The sequence below is a fragment of the Coffea eugenioides genome, chromosome 5 (genome assembly GCF_003713205.1).
Source record: "Coffea eugenioides isolate CCC68of chromosome 5, Ceug_1.0, whole genome shotgun sequence".
NCBI classification, from domain to species: domain Eukaryota; kingdom Viridiplantae; phylum Streptophyta; class Magnoliopsida; order Gentianales; family Rubiaceae; genus Coffea; species Coffea eugenioides.
The window spans coordinates 36,883,245-36,905,715 of record NC_040039.1 but is presented as its reverse complement, the minus strand read 5'-3'; the positions used below and the strand labels follow the sequence as shown (position 1 = coordinate 36,905,715).

General features: G+C 32.4%; 1 protein-coding gene across 1 annotated transcript; it reads right to left on the bottom strand.

Moving 5' to 3' along the window:
* Positions 1 to 18,478: 18,478 nt before the first annotated feature.
* LOC113771517 (F-box protein CPR1-like) lies at positions 18,479 to 19,585 on the bottom strand. Its single transcript, XM_027316093.1, has one exon. The coding sequence runs from the start codon at positions 19,583 to 19,585 to the stop codon at positions 18,479 to 18,481; it is 1,107 nt and encodes a 368-aa protein (XP_027171894.1).
* Positions 19,586 to 22,471: the final 2,886 nt, after the last annotated feature.

Here is a 22,471-nt window from a genome sequence, read left to right as displayed (position 1 = left end):
TATGAGATCGAGCAGTGTTGCGAGTTCTCTCAGGGGAGTATACAGTTCAAGCATTGCTATCGCGAGGCCAATAAGGTTGCGGATGTTCTAGCGAATGTAGGGTGTGCCTTGGTTGAATCGGTATGTATTTATGAACATTTCAGGGACTTACTAGGTGTAGTTAGGGGTGAATATCGGTTGGATAAACTATCCTACCCGTTTATTCGGCGACGTCGAGTTAAGTAAGTAGGTGTCTTGTACTTGTCTTGTATCGTTGAGGTCAGGCTTCTGTCCCCCTCAAGAACTGTTCTGAGGCAATAAAATCCAAGCATCTTGGTTTAAAAAAAAAAATTAACCCAAATCATATTTAGTACCACTCTTACCTTAGTTCTATTTTTATAGCTTTAGGAATTTTGGTCCCAGATCAATTTGAAGAGTGCAGATCTGTGACTTGTTTGTAGTGATGTATTTGTTTCATATTGCGGAAAGGATTTCCCCAAATTTTCTAGCTACTTCTCATTAAGGCACATGACCTATAAAGCCAACTTTCAGTAAGAACGAGTATATGGTACACCACTAATTTCAGGCAACTTGCTAGTGTGCTTTGTTTTAGGAATAGTTGATGTCAACATAGAGTTGGTATGAATAATTGGTTGGTAAATTACTTTTGCGTTTTTATGACTATCACTTCTATATAACAACTATTACAGCCTGATGGTTGCTAAAACATGAACTTGTGACCTTATATTCAACAAAAATAACCTTGAAAAGGTGTATAACCAAAAATCTGGAATGCATTTGTAGCATGGTCTGACAAATATTGCACTTGTTCTTATTGTGATCCTTAGAAAGTGATTTTCCCCATAAGCAATGAAACAATTTTGAAGTTACGCTAGGTTTTCATTTCGAAATATATGGCTCAAGCATCGACAACTTTAGGCCCTTTAGGCCATCCAACGAAGTTATTAGAAAAATGTTGTAGATATTGTGTCAATGTACAATCTAATCTCCATTATTATATCTTAACCTGTAAAATCCTTTTGATATTCAAAATTTAAACTCAGCAAATTTAATTTTACTTCTTTAGGAAATACGTACCACTATGGATGATGTTGATATGATTAATCACCAAGAAAGGAAAATCAAAGAAAAAATTACAAATTCTCATGGAAAGCAACACATATCTCGAGTCTCAACTTGTAGCTAGAGATAGAACAATTGTTGAGTTACAAGATAAGATTTTGGCCAGTGTTGAACTGCTAAAAAAGTTTTGTCTAGAAAACAAGAACTTAAAGGTAGAGCTTCAGAAGGCTTTGAGAGCCTGAGATTCACCTCTACCATACTTTATTTGTCCGATCCAAGAGGTACTGTTACTCTTCTTAAAAATGTTAATTTGATTTTCATTTATAATCAATACATAAAGAATTTATTTATTCTCGTTTGGTTTGAATTTGTAGGAGGTAATGCAATCCCCCGTCACTGCTGCTGATGGGTTTACATACAAAGAAGCAGCCGTAAGAGCTTGGTTGGATGGTGGGCAAGAGACTTCGCCAATGATGAACCTGCCACTTGAGCATCAGAATCTCGTGCCAAATCCTGCCTTAAGATCAGCTATTCAAGAGTGGATGGAGTCCTCAGCCTAACTGTACTACAGAGGTTTGTCACCTTCGTTGTTACTACTTTTGCTTTTATCTTACATACAACGAGATAGATATTCATTCATCTACTTGATACATTAAAGTTAGAGAAAATCCTGTGGACAAATTGTATACTAAGTTGAAACTTTTTAAGGCTAAGTTACTCTGTCTCTTTTTCTCTCTATATCTAGTATAAATTCAAGTGTACATATCCTTTTACTGATCAATTGACAGTAGCATGTAAGAATGTTCATGAAACAATAATTGGAATGGGAACTGATAAATCAGTTGAGCAGATGTCAGGCCAAGAAAAAGATGATCAATAAGTTCTTATATCCTTAGCTTCAAGAAACTGAATTTTTGGTGACTGTAATGATTTTCCAATTTTTACCATTTGGCAAGAGGTTGCATCTCATGGGTAAAAATCATAACTTGGTTCAAATTAAATAGATTAAGCAAACTAGACACTGAAATAAGAAATTGTGAAGGTAAAAAAGATCTACTTTCTTTCATCTTTTGTGTTTGTTTAGGATTTTTTAAGGTAATTCTATGGCTTGTTGATAGGCTTGGGGTGTGTATATAAAAACAATCTCTGCCTCAAGTTTTAAATTTGTAACTAAATATCTCACACACAACTACAAGTCTACAGGTTATGTTTGAGTATAGGGTATTAAGGGTTGATCTCTCGGGAAAGATTGATCAATTATCGACACTATTCGAACTCCTTTATAATTTAGACGCTCATAAATGCAAGTCAAGTAAATCTAAGCTACAAACATAGGAAAATGTGAAGTGAAAACTACAATAGAAAGCTCCTAGGGAATGGTATTCCTAGCCACTCTTAGCTAGCAAGATTACTTGGGAAATTGAACACTACTACCTCAGTTAGTTATGCCATAATTTCCTTATGTATGTGAAACTTATTCTCGTACTGAATCACCTATACTTATACCTAATCTATACCTACTCTCGTGGTTATGAAATTAGTTACAAGTTCATGAACTTCTATGAAATTACTTTAAAACAAGCTATAAAGGTGTACCTCCACTTTCATGAGCGTACTATATAAGTTTAGCACTTCCTTGAACTAATATTGAATTGCAACCATCATTGATAATCCAATATCTTCACATAATCACAACTGATGGCCAGTTAATCATGATTGTAAGAACAAAAAGGGCTAAATAACTAACTCAAAGCAATAGCATCATTCTCCCAAACAAATCTCACAAATAAATCATAGCAGGCTCATCCAACCCAAGGCATGAAACTTTAACTAAACATAAAGCAAATGAAAATATAATCCAATCTTGTATTAAAACTAACAAAGGAATCAAATACAAGAGTTAAAGTGTTAAGAGAGATCAAACCCTTGTCACTAGAGGTCAACTTCTCCATCTTCATCTCTCTTTGCTTCCTTGTTGAGCTAATACAAGAATTGAAGAACAACCCACTAATTCTAAACTGATCCTACACTAATCTAACCTAGGCTAGAAAAACTAAGGATTTCTAGTTTTAGATCTACATTTTGATGGTGTTTCCCCCCCTTTTTTCTCTTCAAAATTCGTCCAACAGGAGTCCCTTTTATAGGGAAAAGGAAAAGCTCGATTATGGTGCAATTGTGCAAGTTACGCTGCTATTCTGACTCGAATTCGGCTGACAATCCGTGCATTGATTGTTGGCCAGATTTCTCCCCTGTTTGTACTGAATTAGCTCTTATGCAAAACATAAAATATATCCCTTTGAGATAGCTTTCCAATGACTCAAGAATCAAGTCATTTTGAGATCTGTGGACTGAGTTATAGCCCAAATACTAATGACTAGTCAGAAAGCATTGTCGAAGAAAAGGGCTTCAGTAATTTGGACTTTTGGCTACGAAAACGTAATGCCTTCATAGGAATTGTAGTCCTTCCTCTTAGCTTTAAAATGGTTAAAGAAGCATCTCAATCCAAGTTTTGTAGCTCAAGTTATAGCCAATGTACCAAAATATATAATTACTACGAATGCTTTTCTTCTTGTTTTGTGCTTGCATTTCATCCTTTGGTCCTTCATGTCACATGATTTCCACTTCAAATCATCAAAAATCATGCAAGTATCTTCTCACTTCCCTTCAAGTGATGATTGAATTATCAAAATCCATAAAAAAATATGAAATTTGAGCACTTAAGTCCGTAGAAATGCAAATTTTCCTGCTTCACCACAAAATGCAAAACTTAACTAAAAACCTAACTATTTGACTCAAATTTAAATGAAAACACAATAAATACACATAAACAACCATATACAAATATGCAAAACAAGCACTTATCACTAGTTTTCAAATTACTTTAAGAAAGAGGATTATAGGGAAGAATTTTATTCTTTCACCTATAATTCTCCAAATTAAACTATGAGCAACATGTTCATAGCAAGTTATCACATTTATGTTCTTTTCTATTCCAAGTAGGTTAGAGCTAAATTTAGATGAGTTTTAGTATTATTTTATCTTTACTTGATGTACTATTTGTACAATCTCTCGTAATTAAGTTCTACCACTATTTCACATTATTTTTTGCTTCTAAATCATGCATATTTTGTTGAATACCTGAGTTCAATCATGATAATACTACTTGACTATACTTAGGCTACACCTCCTAAGCTTTTTGTTTTATGATTTCTGTTGGCAAAAAATAAGGTCATTGATTACCTGTGCATTTTATGTTGCTTGGTTGTGGTCTTATGACTAAATCTTCATTCATGCCATAGGCCAAAAGGAGACCTTCACCCTTCAAGGATCCACAATTCAACAATTCTTTGGAGTCTTTGTCCATAGTAAGGCCAAGATGATAAGAAGAGCATATGTTAATATTAAGACCTCCCATTTGTGACTTTTTGTATCACTATGTGAAGACTACAAGTTGGCAGATTATGATTACTACAACCAATGGCTTTATATTGTAAACCAAGTTTGCAAGTTTTGCTTTTCTGTATGTTGACTCTGCTAATAACTTCATAGCACTATCATAGCCTTACAACAACACTGACCATATTTGAAAACTACATTAATTTGGGCATCCTCATTCAACATTGTGAAATGGGACTTTATGTTTCTTGTTCTTGAGGTTATTGAGAGAAAGTGTGTGTGTGTGTGTGTGCATGCTCACCTGCATGTGGTTTTTCTTTCAAAGAAATTGTGTTATTACACCAAAGTTCTTTCTCATTATGAATGGCTCCTATGATGGTTATTTTCTAAACGAGAGAGAGATCATGTTCCTCACACTTGGCTCTATTTGATAATTCAATTCAGCACCTAAACTTAATGGATTTAGATCTTAACATATTCAGACCATTTGATAACAAAAAATTAAAATCTAAATTAATTAAGTAGCACTGAATTTCCTAGGCAAAATTTGCTCCAAAATTAAGTCATAAGATATTCACTTATTATTGAATATGATATGCACTCAAATGTATTAGATTTAATACTTAATAATTTAATAATTTAATGAATTTAGTTTTTAGATTTCAAATTTTAGACTTCACTTTGTTCCAGTGCACCCTTAGTTTTAATTAGTTATTGAAGAATACTCTCAAGCTTCTTGAGGCAAACATTAGTGTATAAATATCATCCAAGGTGTGCAGAGCTAAGAATTTCACATTCCTTTCCTGATGATTTTTTCCATCATGTGTGCAGCTTCTAAAAAATCCTTACAGCTTATCAAGTCTATATTAGATGTGTTTACCATGCTATTTGGCTGAAAGCTGAGTCCGAAAATGTTTGAGATTTTTACTGCCAAGTTACTGTGCAGGAAGACTTTGAGCTAAGTTGTTATTCGATTATGCCTCTTTACCAGTGAAATGTCTTGAAGCCCCTAATTTCTACAACATTGAATTCTAATGATCGTTAGACCATTATAAAAAATTCATGCTATAATTCAAAATTGGGCTAACACAGGGTTGTCTTATGGTGGGAGACTAATCCTGATCAATTCTACTGACGTGCGCGGGGTATACATATATAATTAAACTCAACCCAATCAAGTTTTACATTTATAAATTCCTAAATACCCCACACGCGATTTATCGCAAGTATACGAATCGTGAGCGAGTATAGGGTATTAAGGGTCGATCCCACAGAGAAGATTGCAATTACCGGTGTTTTTCGAACTCTTTTATTATCTAGACTACCATAAATGTAAAAGTAATAAAATAACACTAGAAAGTTTCTAGAGGTATGGAATTCCTTACTACTTTTGCAAGTGAAGTTACCGGTTAAATGAATGCTATTATCTTGGCTAGTTATGGCGTAGTTTCCTTATGTATGTGAAACCTACTCTCGTAGTGAATCAACTATACTTGTAACTAAACCATACCTACTCTCGTGGTTATGAAATTAATTTCAAGTTCATTTCTTCTATAAAATTACATGAAACAAGTCACTAAAGTCACATAGGTGCACCTCCATTCTCGTGAGTGTACTCCCTAGGTTTATCACTTACTTAAACTAGTGTTAAATTCCAATTTTCATTGCAAACTTAACACCTTAAAATTATCATAATTAATGGCCAGTTAATCATGATTAGATAAGCAAAAGTGATAAATAATTTGTTCAAAATAATATCACCAAATAACTAAGTAAACATCATAAACAAGATATAGAAAGTTCATCCATACTCTAGGCATGAACTTTAGAAAAACATGAAGAAAAACAAAACCAAACTTGTATTATAACTAAACATGAAATCAAATACAAAAGAAAAAGTGATAGGAGAGATGTCACCCTTGTCACATGAGCTCTAACTCTCCATCTTTGCTCCTTCAATCTTCATCCAAATCTAGATACAAATACAAGAAGGAAAAACTACTCTATCTATACTATACTAATGAACCAAGAAAAACTAGTGAAGACAACATTTTTTGTGGAGTTCTTTCTAGCCTTCCAAAGTTTTTTTTTAATCTTGCAAGTCCATGGCTATATATAGATGAATGCAACCAGGAAATGAGCCTTGAAACATCCCTTTTACAGCTGCTAATTGGTTGTCATACGTTCATCCATAGCTGTAAATTATTGAAGGAGAAAACAGGTTGTACCAGTGGAGAGCAGCTATTTCTGACTAGAATCTGGCTATTTCAACTGCTATTTTCTCTGCTATTTTCTCTATGATGGCGGCTGAATTGGCTCTTATACAAAACATATAAGTTGTATTCCTTTGAAATAGCTGTCCAATACTTTAAGAATCATCCAAATCGGAGTTTTGTAGACTGAGATATGAGCAAAATACCAAAACCTGGTCAGAGCTCTGTTTTCAACTTTGGACAGCAGTGTTGAACTTTGGTATTTCGACCTTTTGACTGAGAAAACGGCTAAATTGGACTCTGATGTCTTCATACCAAATATAGATACGTCTTTTAGATTCAAATTGGTTAAAAAATCATTCCAATCCAATGTTTGTAACTCAAGATATAGCCAAAATACCAACAGCTGCCAAGGCTGACTTTTTCTTGCATTCTTTTGACTTTAATTGCATTTATTCTTTCACACTTCATATTCTATTTTTATCACTTTAATCTATCATCAATCATCCAAATATCTTTTCAATGCACTCCATTTGATGATTGAATCATTAAACCTACAAAATATGAAATTTTTACCGTAAAAATCCATAGAAATGTAATTTTTACCACTTAAACCATAAAATGCATATTTTCACTAGAAACTCAGTTTATTAGCTATAAAATTAAATAAAATACACCAAAACTAATTAATAAAGCACACTAAAAATGTGTAAAATATATTCTTATCAAATACCCCCACACTTGAACCATTGCTTGTCCTCAAGTAATTAGAAATACAAACCAACAATAATCCAACATTTTGAAAATAAACATATATGCACCATTCAACTTCATTTTCTCCAAACAAGGTAAATAACCATTATGCAATCTGTCATTAGTCCTCAAGTACTCATAATATCAAATAAATGAGAGTCAATTATACCACCATTATAACAAATTCAAGTCAATTTGTCAGCCTTACCTAATTTCATAAGCAAGTAACTCATATGGTCAATAAAATACTTCCTAAACTCATGATCATCTTCTTATTTAACTTAAAGATGGGTTTATTTATATAATATAACTAAATATTACTTAAGTTGTGAAAGTGTCTTTTTACGCAAGGATCGACATTTTTAGATGAAAATTGTCTGTTACTCAATACTTCACATACTCAAGTTGCCTTGCATACGCTTAATTTAAGTACCGTTTTACCTGAAAGTTGACATTTGTAGTTGAAAACTCCTAGTTACTAAGTACAAGAATCATTGGAGTAGAACAAATCTTATTTTCTTTTTTTTTTCATTTTCTATTTAACAGCAAAGATAATAATAATTTTCTCAAAAGAATAATCATGAGAAGAGTATTGCACTTATTGAAAAAAATAGGCATAATTTTCTCCACTTTATAAGATATACTTTCCTACAAATGCACAAATTATAATCATATAATAGTTATTTCCAAATTAAATGAGAAAAGAAGTTTCCAAATCACATATATTTATCTCAAATGTAGAAGGAATTTGAATTACTAATGGTAAGGAACTTGTTACCCCTTAGAAAAATTAGAAAAAAATCATTTTTAGGGCAACTTTGCAATTTTGGACAAGAAACATTTTGAATTTTAACACAAGTATAATATTTGCAACCAATAAGTCAATCACATACAATGTATATAATCTCAATTCTTCCCCCCACACTTAACATGCACATTGTCCTCAATGTGTAAAAAGGAAAATCAAGATAAAAAAAAGTAATACTCCCCTATTGTTGTGATCGAAATGTCAAAGCATGAAGTTTACGAGCCATTGTCTACTTATCTCCAATGCTTCATGCGTTCCATTTGATAACCACTAGTAATATTAACCTAAAGATGGAAAATGAGAAACCAATGAAAAATAACAAAATAATTTAAACACATAATTTAAACATGAAATCACCCCAAAACAACATAAATAAATAGCCAAAACATTGGGTTGCTTCCCAATAAGCACTTTTGTTTATAGTCGTTGGCTCGACTTTTTCACCTCATTTCTTAAGGAAGCTTTATTAATGAATAATCCACCAATTTTGGTCGTGGTGGATCATTAAAAGGTGGCTTAATAGCAAAAGCCACATGTTCTAATGATGTGAGATGTGGAAGTGACTTACCTATCTCAAGTGTTTCATAAATATTATCTTGAATATGCACTACTTGAGAACTCACCAAAGGAGATGTCATAAGGGTTTCTTGGGCAATAATACCTTTAAAACCTATACTTTCAATACACTCCTCAAGAAGGGTGAAAAATGAGTCATTAAAACTCATCTCTTGAGGTTCAAAATTAGCTCCAAAGGTACTATCATGTGAAATGAATATTTGCTCATTGAAACACAATTGAAATTCATTATTTTCATCAAAATGCAATCCACTTCCACATATAACATTCCTACCATTTATGCTAGGGTCATTTTGCATATCATTAGAAGAAATAATTTCACACAATACATTCAATTGCTCATTTATTCTACCAAAATGAGAAGCTAATTCATCTATTCTTTTCTCAATCCTATCAAAACGGTCGGAAGTTGCATTAGCTAATTTTTCTAAAGCTAATTTTTCTAAAGCTAACTCCCAAGTTGGCTTAGGATCATTAATTACTTTTTCTATTACCAACTCCTAAAATAGTTTTGATTCATATTGGACACTTTCGGGTCGATAATCATAAAAATATGAAGAATCACTATAAGTACATTGATTATCCCAACCATAAGCATAAGAATTGTTCCAATTAGCACCATATTGATCAAAACAAAGATTATAATGATCTAATTCATCATAGTAATCCACATTGTGTACTTGTTTATATGTATTAGTAGCATGATAACCTCCACACAAGTCACAAATCATAAAATTAAAAGCATTACCATTCCTCCCTTGCTCAATTTCATGCATAATGGTGTCTTTTTGAACTTGTAACATTATAACATCAAATTTAACCTTTAAGCTCTTCAAACCATTTTCAAAAGACATACCATCAGTAATTTCTTGGTTACCTCTATTGAAGGAGTTTTGCACTTGGTAACCATTCATTGCCAATCTTCTATTTCTCAAGCATTGTCCTCCAAATTGACTTACCCTCCTCATTACCTAAAATTGCTTTTAAACAACTTAAAAACAAGATTAGTAAGAAGAATAGGTGATAAAACACATACACACATAAAACACAAAAATAACAGAAAATAACATTCCCACTATAACTAATAAAATGTCTAAACTAATAAAGTTACTCTTCACACCGATATTGTCAAATTTTCCCCGGCAACGACACCAAAAACTTGACGTGCGCGGGGTATATATAAATTAAGCTCATCCCAATCAAGTTTTACATTTATAAATTCCTAAATACCCCACACGCGATTTATCGCAAGTATAAGAATCGTGAGCGAGTATAGGGTATTAAGGATCGATTCCACAGAGAAGATTGCAATTACCGGTGTTTTTCGAACTCTTTTATTATCTAGACTACCATAAATGTAAAAGTAATAAAATAACACTAGAAAGTTCCTAGAGGTATGGAATTCCTTACTATTCTTGCAAGTGAAGTTACTGGTTAAGTGAATGTTATTATCTTGGTTAGTTATGGCGTAATTTCCTTATGTATGTGAAACCTACTCTTGTAGTGAATCAACTATACTTGTAACTAAATCATACCTACTTTCGTGATTATGAAATTAACTACAAGTTCATTTTTTCTATGAAATTATATGAAACAAGTCACTAAAGCCACATAGGTTCACCTCTACTCTCGTGAGTGTACTCCCTAGATTTATCACTTACTTAAACTAGTGTTAAATTCCAATTTTCATTGCAAACTTAATACCTTAAGATTATCATAATTAATGGCCAGTTAATCATGATTAGATAAGCAAAAGTGATAAATAACTTGCTCAAAATAATATCACCAAATAACTAAGTAAACATCATAAACAAGATATAGAAAGTTCATCCATACTCTAGGCATGAATTTAGAAAAACATGAAGAAAAACAAAACCAAACTTGTATTATAACTAAACATGAAATTAAATACAAAAGAGAAAGTGATAGGAGAGATGTCACCCTTGTCACATGAGCTCTAACTCTCCATCTTTGCTCCTCCAATCTTCATCCAAATTTAGATACAAATACAAGAAAGAAAAACTACTCTACCTATACTATACTAATGAACCAAGAAAAACTAGTGAAGACAACACTTTTTGTGGAGTTCTTTCTAGCCTTCCAAAGTTTTTTTTTTAATTTTGCAAGTCCATGGCTATATATAGATGAATGCAATCAGGAAATAAGACTTGAAACATCCCTTTTACAGCTGCTAATTAGTTTTCATACGTTCATCCATAACTGTAAATTATTGAAGGAGAAAACAGGTTGTACCAGTGGAGAGCAGCTATTTCTGACTAGAATCTGGCTATTGCAACTGCTATTTTCTCTATGATGGCAGCTGAATTGGCTCTTATGCAAAACATATAAGTTGTATTCCTTTGAAATAGCTGTCCAATGCTTCAAGAATCATCCAAATCGGAGCTTTGTAGACTGAGATATGAACAAAATACCAAAGCCTAATCAGAGCTCTGTTTTCAACTTTTGACAGCAGTGTTGAACTTTGATATTTCGACCTTTTGACTGAGAAAACGGCTAAATTGGACTCTGATGTCTCATACCAAATATAGATACGTCTCTTAGATTCAAATTGGTTTAAAAATCATCCCAATCCAATGTTTGTAACTCAAGATATAGCCAAAATACCAACAGCTGCCAAAGCTGACTTTTTCTTGCATTCTTTTGACTTTAATTGCATTTATTCTTTCACACTTCATATTCTATTTTTATCACTTTAATCTATCATCAATCATCCAAATATCTACTCAATGCACTCCATTTGATGATTGAATCATTAAACCTACAAAATATGAAATTTTTACCGTAAAAATCCATAGAAATGCAATTTTTACCACTTAAACCATGAAATGCATATTTTCACTAGAAACTCAGTTTATTAGCTATAAAATTAAATAAAACACACCAAAACTAATTAATAAAGCACACTAAAAATATGTAAAATATATTCTTATCATCTACTCTTAATAGCATGTGTGTCTTGACAACCAAATTTTAATAAAACCTAAATATCCCGTTTTTTGCAAGTATACAGATCATTTATTGAGTACAAGGACTATTGGGTGTTGATTCCATAGGAAAGATTGTCAATTACCGGTGATTTTTGAACTCTTTTTTTATTTAAACTATCATAAATGCAAGAAATTAAATTTACAGTATAAACATGAGATAAAAGTAATACAAATACTAATAGAAAACTCCTAGGGTTATGGAGTTCCTCACTGCTCTTGCAAGTAAAATTATCGATGAATTGAATGTTATTTTTTTGGTTAGTTATGACATATTTTTCTAATGTATATAAAACCTACTTTTGTAATGAGCCAACTATACTTGTAACTAAGTCATATATATTTTCATAGTTATGAATTAACTACAAGCTTTTTTTTTATAAAATTATATGAAACAAGTCACTAAAATCACAAAGGTGCTCTTTTACTCTCATAAGTGAACTCCTTAGGTTTAGCACTTCTTTGAACTAGTGTTAAATTTCAATTTTCATTGTAAACTTAACACCTTAAAATTATTACAATTAATGGCTAGTTAATCATGATTAAATAAACAAAAGTGATAAATAACTTGGTTAAACTAATATCATCAAATAACTAAGTAAACATTATTAACATAAACTTTAGCAAAACATGAAGACAATAAAAGAAAATACTATACTTGTATTATAGCTAAACATAAACTCAAATACAAAAGAAAAAGTGATAGGACAAAATTCACTCTTGGCACATGAGATCCAATTCTGCATCTTGCTCTTTAATTCTTCATCCAAATCTAGCTACAAATATAAGATGGATAAACTACACTATTTATACTATACTAATGAGTTAAGGAAAACTATTGAAGAGTACATTTTTTGTAATGTTTCTAACCTTGTAAAGTTATGAAAAATGTTCTCCAAAGGCCCTATTTATAGAGGAATTCAAGATCAAAGTGAGTTGTTTCTAGTTAGCAATTTTGCCTCTTGAAATCACCAAAAGTTGTTTCTTGAAAATTCTATACTTGCTTGCTCATATCTAGCTGGAATTCTTGCAGACAAATTGGTCAAAAAGTTTAGATAAATAGAGTTCAAATTGTAGAACAAGTTGCAACCACAATTGAAGAATACACACCCTAGAATATGCAGGAATGAGGTCACGTATTGGCCTCTGTTTTCCTCATTTGTAGGTTTTCTCAATTTTGACCAGTTTTCAACCTTACTCTATTTTTACACCAACTTTAACTGATATTTTCTCAATGATAAAAGCTGAACTATCTCTTCTACAAAACATTAAAGTTGTACCCCTTTGAGTTAGGTTTTCAATGCATCAGAAATCACCTAATTTGGAGCTCTTAGACTGAGAAATGACCAAAATACCTTTGCCTGGTCAATCCCTTATTTTAGCTTTTGACAACAAAATTGGCTGACTGCATTTCAATATTTTGACTAGAAAACTCATGAGCTAGATTCTGATGTCATATGAAAATGTAGAGCTATGTGTTAGCTTCAAAATGGTTTAAGAATCACCTCAATCCGATGCTTGTATCTCAAGATATAGCCGAAATACCAACAAGTGTCAAAACTATCAAACATTTATTCTTTTTCACTTGTTTGTATTTCATCTTTGCACTTCATATTCTCTTTAAATCACTTTAAATCATCAGCAATCATCAAATATCTTCTCAATTCACTCCATTTGATAATTGAATAATTGAAACCTATAAAAACATGCACTTTAATCCATAGAAATGCAATATTTCTCACTTAAACTACAAAATGCATACTTCTCTAGAAACTTAGTTAATTAGTTATAAAAGTATATAAAATTCACTAAAATAAATAATAAACACACTTAAATCACTCAAAATGCACATTTATCATGTCTATTTGAGTAGCCTTTTCAACCTACCTAAACTTGTGATTAAGGTATGTTAGGATTGGCGGACATCAGTTGTTTGTGTGGGAAAAAAACTATGAGTCTTTATCGTAGCCAAAGAAAACATTTTACAGATTCATAAATTATTATCTAATCTAAACTTATTTTTTAGAAATACAATCAAAGACTTCATCAACATTACCCATCAAAGATAGCATTTTACTTCAATTACTCTTCAAAATAGATTCTTTCTCCACAAGAAAGATTTCTATATAATGATAGTAGGGACAATCATTCAAAAAGCCCCTCACATTTTATCAAATGAATTTTTTTTTTATTTTTCACTTTTAAAATGTTAATTTTACATCCATTACAAGTTTAAATTAGCAAAATTTGATCCAAATCTAAGTTTCCGGCCACTTTTTTACCTAGAGTTCATCAAGTGACGCGCACATGGTTATTTTTTAGAGGTAAAAAGATTAGACATCATTTGTAGTTAAACAAATGACCTGAATTATATTCATTTTTGCTTCTAAAAAAGTGTAATATGATCCAAACTATATTCATTTTCCTCTAAAAAGTGAAATCTAACCCAATCCATATTTATTTTTGCCCCTAAACAAGTGGGATTGAATTTTTGCATCCAAAAAATGCTCACATGTGAGTTTTGTGGTGATTTTAGACTAAAAATTGATAAAAAATCTAAGTTGGAACCAAAATTTACTCACATAAATTTGTAAGAGACGTAATAACATTTTAATAGTGAAGGACAAAAAAATTTATTTGGTGCAATGTGATGAACGTTTTAAATCATTTTCTCATAATAGTAATAGGTTTCTTAACTGAATACCTAAACTTGATTCGTATCCCTGAGATTCGTCATATGCAATTTAGCATTGAAATAAGACTTGATTCCAACAAAAAAAAAACTCCAAAATTACCTTTTTCTCACTTTGCTGCCTCCAATGTTTAAACTTTAAATGCAGTAAGTCTATGCTGTGATATTACATCTTTCTTAATTAGATCTGATAAGTATACATTTTACGTGTTTTTAGTGTGTTTTATTAGTTTGTTTTGGTATGTTTTAACTAGTTTTTATAACTAATTAACTAGGGTATTGGTAAAGATATGCATTTTATGGTTTAAATGATAAACATTGCATTTATATGGATTTTTATGGTAAAAACTTCATGTTTTTGTAGGTTTAATGAGTCAATCATCAAATGGCTTGAATTGAGAAGACAATTGGATGATAATTGGTGATTGGAAGAGGTTTTAAGAGGACATGAAGTGCAAAACATTCAAATGAAGAAATGCAAGTGAAGATAGTTTTGACACATCTTCGTATTTCGGCAATATATTGCGCTTCAATGATCGGATTGAGGTGATCTTTATATCATTTTGAAGCTAAGAGATAGATCTACATCTAGTATGCAGACATCGAAGTCCAATTCAATTGTTTTCCTGGTCAAAAAGTCAAAATATAGAAGCACATGTGCATGGTCGAGTGCTGGAACTGAGCTCTAACCAGGTGATGGTATTTTGATCATATCTTGGTCCACAGAGCTCCAAGTTCGATAATTCTTGAATCATTAGAAATCTAACTCAAAGGGCTACAACTTGCATGTTTTGCCCAAGAGTTAGTTCAGTCTCTATCATTGAGAGAATAGCAGTTGAAATGGAGTCAAGTGCACATAATTGAATATGCTACTTGGCAATACGCAGGTTGTAGTCATGTATTCTCAAGTCGCGTATTGTAACCTGATTTCAGCAACTTGGTCAGCTACTTGCCTTGTTTTCACACTACTTTCCAGCTATAGTTGGAGAGAGAATTTCGGCTGCACATGCTTCTGATGCAAAAAGGAAGAGGAAAAGAGTTTTATGTCTTGTTAAAAGCCCATCTTTTTTACTCTCTTAACAATTAGATGTTAGAATCATTAGAAGAAGGGAGTAGAACATATTAGAAGGAGTTCATATCAGATTTTACCAGAAGTTTGTCTTGTCTTGTTCTCTCTACCTAGCAACTTTTGTGAGAACAATTGGAGATTTCATTGTACACCATTTTGTTTAAGAAATTGAAAATCATTGGGAGCTTCTTCATTAACCATGGCTAAGCTTTCTTTAATCTATCTTTCACCTGTGATTCATGATGTGTTTATGCAATGAAACTATGAGTTTACTTGTTATATCTTACATGAATAGCTAAATTTCTAGATCTAGGGAGTAGATGAAACTTATGACTACTTGATATGAAGTGGATATGATTTACACTTGTTACATCTTGTATTAACTTGTCTATTTGTGCATGCTTACCATTTGTTGTTGCTTGATCACCAATAGCAAGTTCTTAGTTGTTATTATTCAATGAAAGTTAGTAATAATGATGGAACAACATGAGTAGAGCTTGATATGTAGACTCATGAGAATAGAGGTACACTTAAGTGGATTAACTTGCATTTCATGAAGGAAACAAGAGTAGATCTAGTTATTCACCATGAGAATAGGGAAAACTAGACTACATCTAGGCCATTTCATTATCAGAATGAGATTTGGTAATATTAGAAATGAATCCCTAGTTAAACAAGGGTTGTATCAAGAGGTAAATCTATTCATTTGTGTTGTTTGTGCCATAAGTGGAATCTACATCCCTAGATTTAAGTATTTAGTGAATTTTCTCCATTTGTTATCTTGCAATTGTCTAGTTAAGATTTATAGGTAGTAGTAATTATAGATTCTTTTGCTTAAATTGATTGTAATCTAAATAATGGCTCCGTTTGGATTAACTGTTTTTGGGGGTGTTTTTGAAATATTTTATTGTAGCAGTGTATATGAAAAATTTTTACTATAAATTTTTTTGAAATATTTGATATACTAATATGGATGGAATTTTTTTGTGTTATTGTATATTACTGTAACATTGTATTTGAAAAACTTATTTTTTGAAAAAATAGCCAATCCAAACGGAGTCAGAGTAAGTAAGGATATAGTACTTGAAACATCGCTCTCCGTGGGATAGACCTGATATTTGCCCTAACCTACTAAATTGACCTGTATACTTGCAGTCCAAACGGGTAAATTTCGAAATTAAACTTGTACTTATATCAAAAACCCATCAATATAGTTAGTGTAATTTATCATTTTTGTACTTATAGTTAGATTTGGATGAAGAATTAAGGAGTAAAGATAGAGAGTTAGATCTCATATGACAAGGGTGACCTCTCTTTTATCACTTTCTCTTTTGTATTTGATTTCATTCATGAGCACGGAGTATGCATATAACGATTATGCTCAATCTACAGTTAAGTTTTAAATTTATAAATTGCTAAATACCTCATACGCGATTTTCTACAAGTATACAGGTCGTGATTGAGTATAGGGTATTAAGAGTTGAATCCACAGGAAAGATTGTTAATTACCGATGGTTTTCGTATTTCTTTACTATTTAGACTATCACAAGCGCAAGAAATTAAATTTACACTACAAACAGGAGATAAAAGTAATACAAATAATAATAGAAAACTCCTAGAGGTATGGAATTCTTTACTACTCTTGCAAATGAAATTACTGGTTAAGTGAATGCTCTTATCTTGGCTAGTTATGACATAATTTCCTAATGTATGTGAAATCTACTCTCGTAGTGAATCAACTATACTTGTAATTAAACCATACCTACTCTCGCGGTTATGAAATTAGTTACAAGCTTATTTTTTCTATGAAATTACATGAAACAAGTCATAAAGCCACAAAGATGTACCTCCACTCTTGTGAGTGTACTCCATAGATTTAGCACTTCCTTAAACAAGTGTTAAATTCTAATTCTCATTTCAATTTTAGCACCTTAAAATTATCATAATTATTAGTAGTTGGTTAAACATGATTAGAGGAGCAAAACTGATAAATAACATGCTCAAAATAATATCATCAAATAATCAAATAAATATCACTAATAAGATATAGAAAGTTAATTTATAACTCTAGGTATAAACTTTAGCAATAGATTTTGAAACACAAACAGGGTTCAGAGTTTAAACATTTAAGTCAGCATGGCCACTTTGTTAATTTGAATAATGCGTATTGTGAGTGAGCAATTAGAGGTGGAAGGGATGGATTTCAGTAAAGATATGCTAGACTATTTATAGAGTCTCTCAAAGTCCTACTACACGGTAGATTTTTAGTGGCATCGTTACACGGTTAGGCAGGCCACATGCGTGGGACATGTCACATTCATCATATGCATTTGTCACACAAAAAAGCAATTATTTTTTTTAAATCAAATTTGAAATTTATTCATAGGAAAAGATTCAACACTCCAACAGAGATGATATCCGATTTGTGGCATATAACTTGAATATATATAACTTCAGGTAAAGTTTCAGCAGGAACTTTTAACAATTTGAGGTTGTTATGCAAAAATAAGTTAAATGTGTAACTAAACTAGTATTATTTACTTGAGAATACTGCAGTTTAATTCTTGTTCAACAATTAAGTCTCAGTTCTCTTTTCATCTAATGATCTACGTTCAAGAATGGGTGTCACCTTGCACCATTCGCAATCACAACAATTTTCGTTAAGAATCTCTAACGGATAAAAAAAAAATTCGACTTAAAGTGCACACGAGTAAACTTTCTTCTCTAATGCACTTATACCGCATCATAGGAACAAAAGAAGACGTGAATTGCATAAAACCAAAACTACTTGCATTATTGCAAAGCCGGGACATCGAGATGTACAAATGAGAACAAACTAAAAAATGTAATCTAATCAAGTCCTAAAATAGACTATAACTATCATAGACATTTGTGCCACTACATTCAATAGAGAGAAACCAAACTTTCCTTTAGAATTACGAGTTGTAGGTAAAATCCTTTAATATCATATTTCTTCAACATGGAATCATTTTGGATACCAAATGAAACCAACTGCTTGCAACAATCTGCAAGGAGTTTGTCATTGTTCCAAAAAGATAATATGCACTGGATTCCTGAAAAAGGTCCCAAGAAAAACTTCTTTACCCAAGACTCCTCAACACCGTATTCCATCATTGCCCATATCTCAATGTACTGTTCTGAATTGTCATACAATTCACTATTTAACAATCTGCCTCCTCTTGAAAATAAAATCAACGCCATGGAATCATCTAAAACAACAAGACTGTGCCCCACCGATTCCGGTTCTGCTTGTTCTCCTAGCCAGCCATTAGGATACTTGATCTCTTTGAATACCTCAGCTCCCGTATCAAAAGAAAGAATATGCGGGCTAGATTTCGGGCCTGCGCTCCAATGGAAAAATCCGTTGAAAAGTAGGTCGAAACAATCGCGAAGTATAACTGGTGGCAGAATGGCATCCACTTGTCTCCAAGAATCAGTACTCAAGTTGTATATCTCAGCTCGAAAATCATAAAGGGAGGATTCAAAAATTCTGACGACCTTGTAGTCGTCAATAGTGCTGTCAAACCCCAACCCCACAACATGTGTCTGTCGGAGGAATCCTCCTGGGCTGCCAAAGGAACTCTGAGGAAGTGTTCGAAATTTTCGCATCATTGGATTACACAAATGTATTCCTTCATGAAAATCCCTGAGGCAAACTATCCCATTGCAGGGGCCAATTAGCTGCAGGGGCCAATTAGCTTCATCAAGTTCAGGCAGCTCCAATTCAGGGGCTGCAGCTAGAAGAGATTCATCAGCTGGAGAATGGAATGACAACACATTTTTGTTATCTTCATCTCTTAAACGCTTGACGATTATGTACTCCGTGCTTTGCGCAAGGCAGAGATGCATATTGATGAAGCGACGACTATTGATCAAATCACGCCAACCTCTACAAACACAGTTGAATTTTATCAATGATTTGACGGGCAACCTCAGTAGGATCTCCATAACGATTTCTTCATTTAGATTTATCTCACTTGCGCCCTCCATTTTTATTCGCTTGGTGAATGGCAGAAGTGATAAGACTAATAATCTGCTACCTTCCGGTTTCTTTCTTCTAGTCACGTTGGTTTTTGCTTTTAGTAAGTGGTGGGTCTTATGGAAAGCTTTTCAAAAGTCATGAGGGGCCTAGAATGGTTGTAGATTGTGTTATGATGAGTGTAGTAGATTTTGGCTCGGAAAGTTTGTTGATGTGATAAATGCTTGTTGCCGGATTAGCCTCTTCTCCGCTACATTCCCCTTCCATATTTTTCAACCACATTTTTATTCTCTTAACTACCTTTTCTATGTCATATAGGTCTCATGTCAAAAACAAAACCAAAAAAAGAAAAATTCTATAGAATTACTTTTTTATTTAAAAATATGTACTTCGCAAAGCCACCGGAGAGAGGTGTGCGACCATGCTACTATCTGGACATAATAAGAGCTATTATACATCTAATAACAAAATTAAGGTATGTGGGTAATATAATAGCATAATAAACTACCTCCTCTATATGATGTGGAAATTACACATCTAATAACAAAATTAAGCTATGTCGGTACCATAATAGCATAAAAAAGTACTTCCTATGATGTTTAAACATCAAGTCAAAGAAATGTTGGTTGGAAACCTTTTATTAAAAAGATTGAAGATTAGGGGCATTCCCCTCGAAAAATATGTGAAGAAATAAAACCATCGTGGTCAACTGATTTATAATAAAATTCTTGATCCCAATCTATGTTTATCACAAACAAGTCCACACTTGGAAGAAAATTAAAGACTAATTTCATTATGCACCCACAAATTTCCAATTCTCATTATCCACTGGTAATTGTAGTGTTGCACCCAAGGCTTGGGAATTCGTCCGACTTTGAACCTTCAGTGAACCATTTTGATAATACAGACTGCACATCATGATCTTTAGCAAGGAAATCAAATTCACCTTCAACCCTTAAATTCTTCCTATTTTATCTTTAAACCCCAAACTCTATATTTTTTGCCCTAATTCTATTTTAATTTCCTTATATATTTCTTAAATGTGTAATAGGCATGCATAAATGTTTACTTGGTATTTGACACAATTCAAGGCCTTCAAATTTATAATATTGATTTTCTAATATTTGTACCTCTATAATGGCATGAATACTAAATTATAAAAGGCTAATGCATATATGCAAGTGCGGGATGTGCATGGGTTAGTGTAAGTTTTAATAGAAAGCAGAAATTTGTCTACAAGCAAGCTATTTACCACATATTGACATTCAATTCATATTTCGTAGTTCAATATTAAATGAAAACATGCTAGTACATTTTCAACCAACATATTTTTAAAAATTTTCTTTAAAAGAAAGGGGGAGGATTTTAAGAAGTTGGAGAATTAAACTCAAAACCTCTAATTCTTGAAATATCAACTTTAAATAAATACTACACCTAGGCCTGCTCGGCTCAACTAATACATATAGTCCATTATGGCTAGCATAAGTTATATGTTGGTTAAAAGCACAATGACTATAATGTTCAAAGCCAAATCATGATTATATACAAGTTGTTTATTATTTATGCATTCTTTTCAATCTTGATGTAATCTAGGAGATATTCCTCCCTAATTTTATGATTTCATTCAAAACCTTATTCTTTCTTTTTTAAAAAAAGTAAAACCTCGTAAATAGGGGAGGGATGCTAGCCCTCCTCATGTGAGAAATTTATTTCAATAGACTTCTATTTTGAAAGCAAAATACCAAGCTCAATATTATGGAAATATCTTTAAAAATCATAGATTAGCCATAAGGTTTCAATGTTGAACAAAGTTTTTAAATTTTTTAATGCTTTTTTTACCCTTCCATCCCTCCCTACTTTCAACTGTTAGATATAGGATTCGTATCTTGAATTTAGCGGTAGAGAAGATTCTAAAATGTTTTAAAATTTAAACAATGATATAATTGAAAGAAAAATCTAAATTGTTAACTAGACTCCAACATTTTAGTATGCGTCATGCATGCATATGCATACATACATAAATACATGTTGTACACACCAATGATGGTTTCATGAACCGCCTACTAGAATCGACCTCAAGCGACATATGATACATTATTTCTTCATCTAGTAAAACCTGTTAATGATATGTTTCTATCTTAATAGGTTGTGACCGCTTAGCAAAAGTGAAACCTCAAATCTTAACATCTTGTCGAGTAAAGCTCTTCTTTTCATATTTTAGCCTCAAAATTGCCCTAATGAATTTCTTGCAGACTGAAAAACTATAGACAAACTTTGTTTGTTAGGTTTTTCCTTTCTTTGCACAAAGTGATTTATTTTTCTTTTTTTCCTCAAAAGGGACTATAAATCTTACAAGGGAAAAGCGTAGGATTTGAGAGTCGAAGCAAATATATACATGTTGAGAACCTATACCAATTCCAAGACAACAACAAATTTCACTGCCAGGTTAGTTCTTACAAAACTTTATAGACTCTTCTTAATCTTTTGTGATTTTTTAAATTTTAAAAGGATAGAAGTAAAAGAATTATTTCCCTATGGGGCAATGCAAAGAATGAAATGGAATTTCATAAAAATTAGTTGAATAGTGTAAAAGGTAAATAGAACTTTAGAAATCTATGTCTTCTCCAATTCCCACTCTCATGTTCTTATCCCTGTAAGGAAAACAAATTTATGAAATATGTTAGAAACCCAGTGAGGTTCCAAGAAAACATGCAAGTAAATTAGTAGGCATGACATAATGAATAGCAAAGTAGGTAACCTGTGACGACCCCACCTCCCCCTAGGGCTTACCTCAGGATTTAGCAGACCGCCTATCCAACTCTCGCCAGGACTCACTCACTCATTTCAAGAAAATAAGTTGCAACCTCAAGAGTAAATGAAACAACAGTTCCCAAGCT